The 10,682-nt window shown below is 46.5% G+C and overlaps 2 protein-coding genes across 2 annotated transcripts in view; both read left to right on the top strand.

The window, feature by feature from the left end:
* LOC108167075 (uncharacterized) overlaps window positions 1–1,760 on the top strand; it is a 5,753-nt gene extending 3,993 nt beyond the window's left edge. The window contains exon 2 of the mRNA XM_017309910.1: window positions 661–1,760. Coding sequence (XP_017165399.1) covers window positions 661–1,387 — 727 coding nt within the window. The 3' untranslated portion in view covers window positions 1,388–1,760. The remainder of the gene's footprint in view (window positions 1–660) is intronic.
* A 1,178-nt stretch (window positions 1,761–2,938) lies between these two features.
* Window positions 2,939–8,900, top strand: LOC103480025 (B-cell lymphoma/leukemia 11A-like). Its single transcript, XM_008434763.2, has 3 exons — window positions 2,939–5,237; window positions 6,766–6,817; window positions 7,627–8,900. The coding sequence occupies exons 1-3, from the start codon at window positions 4,881–4,883 to the stop codon at window positions 8,592–8,594; spliced, it is 1,377 nt and encodes a 458-aa protein (XP_008432985.1). The 5' UTR covers window positions 2,939–4,880; the 3' UTR covers window positions 8,595–8,900.
* The last annotated feature ends 1,782 nt before the right edge of the window (window positions 8,901–10,682 follow it).

Raw genomic sequence — 10,682 nt, forward strand, 5'->3', positions numbered from 1 at the left:
GGTTGCTAGGTAACGGCGGAACTTTGCTGGGGTTGCTAGGTAACGGCGGAACTTTGCTGCGGTTGCTAGGTGACAGGCAACCTGCTGATTTGTGACGTTATATTTCACAGGTTTTTGAAATCACTAATTTTCCAGACACCAGAAAAAAATATTGACAGAGTTCCCACAGGTCTGAACCAGAAATCATCCGCGCCACTGGACCGCCATCTTGGTAGGCAAGTGTAGCACAAAGCAAAAACAAACCCTCTTGACCAATGTGCAAGAGACGGATATCAACAAATTGACCCATTTGAGACAGAAAATGTGGCTTGTTTATTGTTGTTATAGCAACTCCATAGCAACCGTCGTGACAGTTGAGGATACCTACCGAGAAGGCTGTAGGCTGCACAGTTCCTGGAAGTGACATCATCAGAGCTATGTCTGGCCAAAACCAGTCGAGTTATTTCTGTTTTGTTTTAAGCATTGAGCTGTTTTTAGAAGCAGTAGAAACACAAATAGAAGAACAAAAACATGCAAAATGTGAATTTTACATAATACTTTCCTTTTAATAATCCTTTGTAGTGACGCTAACAGAGTTCTGCTGTGGACGAAAGACCAACTGCATATAAATCTGTTCAGCTTTCTCGATATCCTGCTATGTATGGACTAGGCCTGAGTTAGTGAAACCTTTCGCTCTGATCCGTGTTCAGGAACGGAGGCAGAACCGAGCCTCCCTGTGGGGCAGGAGGGCCCATCCGGGAGGAAGATCTCCGACATGCGGTGTTGGGACCAGAGCAGCTCCTGCAGCGGGCGGCCGTCCCCGGGCCCGTCCGGCGCCGCCGAGGGCAGCTCTGCGGACTTTGACCTGGCCTCAGAGTCGGACAGCGGCGCTCTATCTGCAGCGGACATCAGGACCGGCTTCCTGCTGGGGTCTGGAGACGGACCGGCCGCTCTGCCCGGACTGTCGGACCTGAAGCGGGGCTCGGCTCTGGTCGGGTCCGTCCCCTGCGATGTGGATCTGGACCCCGGCGCCTCCTGGAGCAGCCAGGCTGTACCCGGCATGGTGCCGGTGCCGCACCGCTCCATGCTGCTGGCGCTTGGCGGCTCCAGGCTCGACCCGCTGGAGCTCAGCCGGTTCTGTAGGGACCAGCGATTTGCCTGTAACTACTGTGGAAAATGCTTCACATCATCGCGCAGCCTGGAGACGCACGTGCGCGTTCACACGGGCGAGAGGCCGTACAGCTGCGCGCAGTGCGGGAAGCGCTTCACGCAGTCGGGCCACCTGAAGACGCACCAGAGCGTCCACACGGGGGAGCGACCCTTCTCCTGCGAGCACTGCGGGAAACGCTTCGCGGCCAAGCAGAACCTGCGGATCCATCAGCAGAAACATCACATGGTGCCGCTTTGACTGGGCCAGAACCGAACCCCGACCCGCTGACGGGGCCGGCCCAGGCCTTTTGCGACCCAAAGCAGATTTTCACATGGGGCCCCCCATACTAACAACTGATTCTTCATTCTTGAGCTGCTCTGTGTGTAACGTACCCACTATCATTAGCAACATTTGAAACTAGCTTACCAGTGTCATTTTGGCTGCTGATTTTAACATTACAGGAGTAATAAGCTTAAAATAATTTGGATTTTAAATGCTGAGTGGTATTTAAGTGTGCCATATTGTTTTAAGCATTTGAAAGTAGCATCAGCTGATAAACACTAAATTTACAGGTTTAAACACAATTATTCACAGTAAGGGTGTGCTCCAATTACAGGGGGGTCACACTCTTAATCCTCCCTGGTAAGGTCTATTCAGGGGTCCTGGAGAGGAGGGTCTGTCGGATAGTCGAACCTCGGATTCAGGAAGAGCAGTGTGGTTTTCGTCCTGGACCACTGGACCAGCTCTACACCCTCAGCAGGTCCTGGAGGGTTCTGGGAGTTCGCCCAACCAGTCTACATGTGTTTTGTGGACTTGGAGAAGGCGTTTGACCGTGTCCCTCGGGGGGCCCTGTGGGGGGTACTCCGGGAGTATGGGGTACCGGCCCTTTGATACGGGCTGTCAGGTCCCTGTATGACCGGTGTCAGAGTCTGGTCCGCATTGCCGGCAGTAAGTCGGGCTCGTTTCCGGTGAGAGTTGGACTCCGCCAAGGCTGCCCTTTGTCACCGATTCTGTTCATTACCTTCATGGACAGAATCTCTGGACCAGCCGAGGTGTTGAGGGGATCCGTTTTGGTGGCCTTAGGATCGCATCTCTGCTTTTTGCGTATGATGTGGTCCTGTGGGCTTCATCGGATCGTGATCTGCAGCTCTCACTGGAGCGGTTCGCAGCCGAGTGTGAAGCGGCCGGGATGAGGCTCAGTGCCTCCAAATCCGAGGYCATGGTCTTGAGCCGGAAAAGGGTAGAGTGCCTTCTCCGGGTCAGGGGGGTCGTCCTGCCTCAAGTGGAGGAGTTTAAGTATCTGGGGATCTTGTTCACGAATGAGGGAAGAAGGGAACGGGAGATCGACAGGCGGATTGGGGCAGCGTCTGCCGTGAAGCGGGCGCTGTACCGGTCCGTCGTGGTGAAGAGAGAGCTTAGCCAAAAAGCGAAGCTCTCGATTTACCGGTCGATCTACGTTCCCACCCTCATCTATGRTCATGAGCTTTGGGTCATGACCGAAAGAACGAGATCACGGGTACAAGCGGCCGAAATGGGTTTCCTCCGCAGGGGGGCTGGGCTCTCCCTTAGCGAGAGAAGCTCGGTCATCCGGGAGGGACTCAGAGTAGAGCCTCTGCTCCTCCACGTCGAGAGGAGCCAGTTGAGGCTCGGGCATCTGGTCAGGATGCCTCCTGGACGCCTCCCTGGTGAGGAGTTCAGGTCCCACCGGGAGGAGGGGAGACCCAGGACACGCTGGAGGGACGATGTCTCTCTATGGCCTGGGAACGCCTTGGGGTTCCTGGAGGAGCTGGAAGAGGCTGGGGAGGGAAGTCTGGGCCTCCTGAAGCTGCTGCCCCCGCGACCCGACCCGGATAAGCGGAAGAAAATGGATGGATGGATGGATATTCACAGTAAACAAGTTTGAGATGTTATATTTTCCCAACAGGAGGAAGAAATCACCCTCCACACAACCCATTTCTACATTAGGTTGTGTGGAGGCTCCAAGCTGCTGCTTGACTTGCATATGCCTTGGGCCGGCTCTGCTGGTGGACCAGAACCTTGAGCAGTTTCATGACTTTTTCCGTTTATCAAGACATTTCAGTGGAAAAGCTGCTCAGACTTCTTCTCTCTGCCTTTTCATTCACTTTTAAACAGGAGGACATTCCAGTAGTAACCTAGCTTTGTCTGTAAAAACTGCATGAGTGGTGCTGAAGTTTGGCGTCGGTCAGTAAGAGGAAGATTTTCTAAAGTTAAATTTTTATCTTACCGAATCAAACAATAAAGTTAAAACTGACAGAAAAGCTCAGGCTAAATCAATCTTTGATCATCTATTTCTACTGAAAGCGGCCAATCAGGCGCCAGGATTTTCTGTCACCATGTAGAAGCTGAGGATCAACCTGATGTGTTTACATCCACCAATCCTGGAACGTTATTCATTTTACGCTCGTGGTAAATAAAGCAGATTTCTCCCAGGGTGGAATAATTAAACATAAACCTGGAACAAAAACATTTGACCCATGAAGAAAGTGTGATACTGAAGACGTGTGTATAATGTTGACCGTTTAATAATAAATTCAAACTGTTGACTGTTTGTAAAACTTATTGCAGTTGCAGTGAAATCCTACTCAAATAAATAATTGATCAAAAGTACAAGTAAGCTCCACGCCCCAGTTGACTAAATCAGTTATTTTAAAAAAGCGTTATTGTTTTTAATGATCATTTTACAATTGTTGGTTCAGTGGAGATAGTTTCATTTTAAGTTAATGTTTTTTTTTTTAAACCTTCAAACGTCCAGTTTAGTTTGACGAGTTAATTTTGTAATAATTATTTGAAAATGAATTATTTGAAAATGAATTTGGCTATCTCTAGTTTTTTTAGTACAGCACATCTTTAAAATTCCAAAATAAAATGCAGCTATAAGATACCTAGCCATAATGCTACTTTACAGGCTACTGGCTAGCGTTTGCAAAGCCACCAATCCAGAAGCACCGTTTATTTTCCTTGGTGCTGATTGGCTGAACCCCAAAGAGCAGGCAGACTGTAGATGTTATCCTCTGTTGTGCCGTAATGCCAAGATGGTTTCCATTGATTATCAATGCAAATAAATGTGGTTTTTAATGAAGATCTCAAATATTTGGGGATTTTAGCTACTTGTAGAGACAGAAATACATTTAGAAAAGTAAATAAACAAGACAGGCAGAAATAAATAGCATTGGAGAAATGAAAAAGGTAAAAGAAAATACAAATGGAGAATAAAGCAGAAAAAAATATTCAAACGTACACAAAACTTTAAAAAGAAGTTATTGATAATAAAGCAATTACAAAGGTTAAAGAAGTTGATTAACAGAGATGTATACATTTACCTCTGGCTGTCTAATTACCACCAACATTTATTTACTGTATTTTTGTACATTTAATCACATCTTTGAGCATTTATTTGTTTCTGTATTTATTCTTCTGTGGCAGCATTGCTCCCCTATAAGTGTCCGAATTACTGAGTTATTTAGAATACCGTGGGAGAGTTAAAAATAAATGTTTACCAATAAAAAGAGTAATTTTGGTTTCTAAACTTGACTCGTCTACTTTTACTTTGAAATAGAATCTTGATCCGGAAGTTACGTAACAATGAAAGCCATGGCTCTTCCCTGTAGTCCTGGTCTTCTGTTGTAGTCCCATCCCTGCGTCTTCTCGGACGGTTTGTGAGGGTCGGCTTGGGTTCGTACGTTCGGTCCGGAGCTGCTCGGTTCGGTTCCGGTTCTGTTGGAGCCCCGGGATGTCGGTTCTAAGCAGCAAAGCGCTCCAGGAGCAGCTCTCCGTCGTCCTGGAAGCGCTGACCAAGGCGGCGCTGGTGGAGATCTGCGAGCTGGTGGAGGAGGGCTACGCGGTGCTGCAGCTGGAGATCAGCCGGAGCCGCAAGGAGAACCAGGACCTGCGGAAGAAGCTGCACCTCATCGAGTCCATCGTGGTCCCGGGCGGCGGCGGCGGGGAGAGCCAGGCGCTGGCCCCGGAAGAGAAGACCGAGGCGACAGAAGCTGCTGTCCGACCGGAAACACCGCGTACACAGCGGGACAGGGAGCGGGAGGAGGCCGACGGAGGAGACGGAGGATCCGCCGGGGTGGAGCCGGAGGAGGTAACGGCTCTGACCGCAGACTCATCATTTACCTCCAGGGAAGCCTGAGAGGCGGTGATCGATAAATAACGATGGAGTTTAAGGGAAAGCATTTCTCCTAGTTTCTGCTTTTTCTAGAATATGTGCAAATTCCCCACTTTACAATGTCGAAATTGTTCGACTTTTGGAAAATTTCTGAGTTTCAAAAGTGGAAAAAGAAAAAAGAAAAAATACTTGTGAAATTCCCAGGATTTTTCTAGAACATTTCTGAGATTAAAAGGTTTTTTTTCTAACTAATGGCCGATTTTTTAAATAAACAAAAATCCTTGGAACATTTCTGACATTTTTGGAGGGAAATTTCTTCTTTTATTTTCTATCTACTATGACTTTAGTATGGCTTTATAAAACAACCCATTTATTAGACGTATAAATGAGGCTGAAAGCGTCAATAACGGACATTTTCCGTATGGTTTTCTCAAGATAATGAGTTAATTACCCATTTTGTAAAGAAAACCTGAAATTAACTCATTAACTTGACAAAACTATTGGGGGAAAGTAAATAGTTTTGTCTCTTTTGATCTATTTTTACTTTTAGGCCTGGTATTTCCCCTCGTAAAACAGAAACAAACTTAACTTTGAGTCCTAAATGTCAACATTTAATTCAGGGACCACTGATTTGCATATATTTGCATAAAAAGCTTGGTTAGGCCCATGAATGCTGCTGTGTGGTTCGAGATGTTTCAGTGCTGTACTGAATAAAAGGAAATAAGGAAGTAATATTTGTTTTTATTTCGGCTCCAAATGGAAAATAAAAATAAAAAGTTGGGCCTCAAAATGTGGGAAATGTTAAGAAAATGTTTTTTTAAAGATGAAATGAAGGTGATGTGTGGCCAGCATTCGGTTTTAACGGATATTTCTCATAATGATGCTGCGTTTGGAAGCAGCTTTGAAGGCTGTTTGGGTTTCAACAACAAACCTCCGGACTGGAGGATAACTGTGCATACAGAGGAGTTTAACTGCCACAGCAAATACAGCAGCAGAATCTCGTTAAAACCAGAGACTTTCTCGTTATAACGAGATTTATATCTCATTAAAACCCGAACATATTCTCGTTTAAATGAGAAAGGTCGTAACGTGAAACTGCAAAACCTCGCGGGGCGTTTGAGTGCCGTCTGGAAGAAAACGGAGAGTCAGAGGGAAGATGTAATCTGTCAGAGGAACTGCATTTTTCTAGTTAAAATGAGAAAGTTTTCTGCTTTAATGAGAAAACTCTCTCATTTTAACTAGACCCTGCTCCTGAATTCATCCCCAGCTCTGGCGGTTCGAGGCGTCCGTCCTGGCCGACATGCTGGTGAGATGAAGCTGCTGATTATTTCCTCTCTGGGTCGACGCTGCAGGCTGAAAGCGGCTTTGTGAAGTTAATTAGCTCCTAATCTGGGGGAACCGATCTTTAACGGATGAAGTGATTAAAAACAACTGCAGCTCTTGGAGCGTAAACGGAGAAATAAGCTGATATCCTGCATGGCTGCTTCTGCTCTTCTTCCTCCAGGTTCCGGATGTGGTTCTGATTAAAGACGAAGACTCGGACGGGTTCGACGGCGGTGAGCGGAGAATCTTTCTGCTGCTGCGCGACACCAACATTTCATATCAGCCCATATTGATAATTATTGATTAATATTTTGTTTTACATTTCCAGATGATGCCAAACTAGTTCACTTCACCACAATCCGTTTTATTTTAACCAGTTATGAAGACAAAACTTGAAGCTGCTCCATCATACCCATTCTGCAGACTGTTGAGATTTCATAGTCAGGCGTACAGATTTGCCTACATTTCCCATAATTCTAGTGGATACTAGCAGGTTTTAAATCTCCACCAAGGCAGCCAAAGTACTGTGAGACAGTGGCAGTCACATCATACCTCCAGCAGCAGAAAAGTTACAGAAACCGAAGGAAACCACCAGAAACTCCTCTGTGGTGAATGATTTCAAAAGCTGAACTAGAAAATAAGAAGTTGAGGGAATCATCCTGTGTTTCGGGGCTTAAGGAACATTATTATTATTTGGTTTTAGCCACTTAAGTCAGCTTCATTTCATATTATTAAAGGGTTAATAGAGGAGCCATGTTGTGATGATTTCCTGAAAGGAATTTCAGAAAGAGGAAGAACTTTTAAAGAGACAGAGGCCCAAATTCAAGGAGTTAAAATACAAAGTCAGATTTCTTACAGCATGAGTTACCTTCAGCTGTCATGAAGTTACCTTCCGTTCTATAATCAGCTATAAAATGACATAATCAGCCATTTTATAGCTGATTATGCAATAAAATGGCATTATTTGCGTTTAAAACACATTGTACTGGCCCTTTAAATCTCTGGATGATCCGTAACGCTGCAGTTTTTCCTCTCTGTCCAGGAGAACGGCGGCGCCATGATGCCGGAGCGGCAGCCGCCAGCGAAGCCGCCCCCTCGGCTCGGTCCGTCCGCAGGCGGCGCCGCCGCAGGCGGCCGTACGAAGATGGCGACCTGTCGGCGCTGAAGTCGTCCAAACTGTCGAGCGGGTCGCAGCAGAACGTCCCGGTCTACAGCCTGGACTCGCCCTGCAGCGAGCCGGGCGGCTCGGCGCTGGAGGACGTCCAGGTGAAGGCGGACGCCTCGTCCTGCTCCTACCCAGACGTCCAGCTGGTCCAGGACTGCTCCCTGGCGCCGCCGGGCCCCAGCAGGCAGCTGTTCTTCAGCAGCGGCGCCCTGATGGAGGCCCAGTCCCCCTCCAACCGGGCCGACCTGGACCTGAACTTGGACCCGTCCTGGTCCAAACAGCCCAAAGGCTCCATGGCGTTCGCCCAGTTCTGCCCCAGTGAGAACCTGGAGGGCGACATGTTCAGCCTGAAGCTGGTCGGCATCGCCGGCTCCGCCGACGACCACAGCGCCGCAGCCTTCGAGTTTGAAAACAGCGGCGGTGGCGGCATGCTGAACTTCGGGCTGTACGAATCCTCGCCGGGCCAGCAGCTCTCCGCCGCGGATCCGGACGAAGACGCCCACAGGAAGCGCTTCATCTGCTCCATCTGCAACAAGACCTACGCCACGGCGCAGAACCTGGAGGTCCACACCCGCATCCACACGGGCGAGCGGCCGTTCGCCTGCGACCAGTGCGGCAAGAAGTTCACGCAGTCGGCCCACCTGAGGTCGCACCTGAACGTTCACACGGGGGAGAGACCGTACGGCTGCTCGCTCTGCTCCCGCAGCTTCATCGTCAAGTACAGCCTCAAGCTGCACATGAAGAAGTGCCACCCCAACAACTGGGTCCAAACGACTGGGCCCAAGCGGCCTGAACCGGGTCCCAACTGGGCCCAACAACTGAGCCCAACTGGGCCCAACAACTGAGCCTAAGCAGGCTGAACTGGGCCCAGACGGGTCGCTCCAGAACTTTGTTCCACTCTTAAATCTTTTCCTTTCTAGCGAAGCGTTAAACGGCCAGAGGTTGTAAGTTAATTCAGAACTAGGCCTGTCACGATAACAAAATTTGCTGGACGATTAATTGTCTAAATAAATTATTGCGATAAACGATAATATTGTTTCATGACCTTTTGACACCAATTTAATGGGAATGATGTAATAATGCATGTGATTTCCTGCCATAGATAAACTTTATTTTCAAAATAACACATAACGCTGGAACTGATAAACTAAACAAACAAAAATAAAATGGATTCTCAGTCTCCATTAACAAAAAACGTACTTGAATAAAAACTAAGCAACATAAAGTGAAAGTGGAAATAAATACTGCATTCAACCAAAAGAGTGCAGATTATAAACTCTGTATACTGTATTGCCCTTCAGTAATCACTAGATTTAAATAGAGAAAACCGGCACATCCTTCTACCTAATGCAATAGTTCATCACTCTACACCATTTTTTGTCCCTATTTTGCCCTTATGACAATCTTAGATCGTTGGCCGATCTACCCGATCATCCTGCGGTATTGGTGTGTTACGGTAGACCGTCATGGCCGCTCCGATCTAAATCAGGGGTTTTCCCCGACTGGGAGCTTAAAGCTGAATGTGACAGGTAGCCAATCAGAAAGCGGGGATTCTCCTCCTGCTTTCCGGGGGGAAATTACGGAGGGGAATCCCAAACAGCTGAGGAGATGATATGTGGAAACAACATTAATGTTTATTCAACGTTTCGTGCAAATAATATAGAAATGACCAGGGGAGGAGTTGGAGCCAAATTGCTACCGCAGTTGATGAACCCGGCAGGTTTTCAGCTGTTCTTCGTTAACGTGACATAAATAGGTTATAATGATTTTCATTCAGTCAGGACTTTACGCTGAGCCACATGAATCACAGGTAGATTCTAGTAAAGCATTGATTAATGCCTGATTTTAAAATGAGTTAACTGGACTTGTAGCCTTTATTTTGTGCCCATGTGGCTGGACACCACACGGCACGACGAACCCGATCGAACCTGATCGAACCGTTATACCTGGGATTTCTGTCGGCTAATGTGTCTCTCAGGGTTTGAAAATGGGCGACAACTCGTGTAATGTGCGCTGGACATTAAAGGAAATGAAGATGGGAGGATCAGTGGAGAGACCGGAGCTGAGCCTTTTCCATTCAGCATCATCAAAAGTAAGAAAAAAAGACATGAAGAGACGATAAAGCCGATAATTAAAATAATCGATAGGTTTAATTTATCGTGCGATTAATTGATTTATCGTTTATCGCGACAGGCCTATCAGGAGCGGTTTCGCTTTAAGGTTTAAAACAACTTATAATCAGATTTATATTTCTTTAAAGCCAAAATAAAAGGTTGTAATTTTAAACCATCAACACGACTTTTAATTTTTGCAGTGAAAGAAAAAGAGGGAGAGAGAAAATGTAGTTAATTTGTCACATGTATTCGAATGTCTGTCAAACTTAATTTATTAGCATTAGGTATATTAACATTTGATTAACATGACTACTTAATAAACTTAATGATTACTTGTAACTGGAGATGCTCCGTTCTGGTTTTTCTGTTCTGATCACCGATCATCTGGATTGGCTGTTCATTTCTTGCTTTAGGTATAAATGATCCTAATAGATCCTAATAGATCTGGCAACATGGAAAAAAATGATCTGGCAATAAATTCACCTAATATAGACATAAAACATGCAACATGCAGCAGCTGTCAGGCAAAAGGACAACTGAAAACCTGATCAGTAAAATAATATTTAACAGTAAGGCTCTCAGTGCCATGAATTATACATGAGTCAAATAAATATGGCTTTCAAATGTCAAGTAATAAAGGAAACATTCAAAGTCAAATGCAGGTTGCATCAAAATAAACAATCCTGTTACGAAATCCAAACTTCCTGAACATGGCTGGCTGAGTAATGCTGGTTCTGATTGGCTGGCTGAGTAATGGTGGCTCTGATTGGCTGGCTGAGTAATGCTGGTTCTGATTGGCTGGCTGAGTAATGCTGGTTC

Source organism: Poecilia reticulata, linkage group LG17, assembly GCF_000633615.1.
Source record: "Poecilia reticulata strain Guanapo linkage group LG17, Guppy_female_1.0+MT, whole genome shotgun sequence".
In the NCBI taxonomy this organism is placed as follows: domain Eukaryota; kingdom Metazoa; phylum Chordata; class Actinopteri; order Cyprinodontiformes; family Poeciliidae; genus Poecilia; species Poecilia reticulata.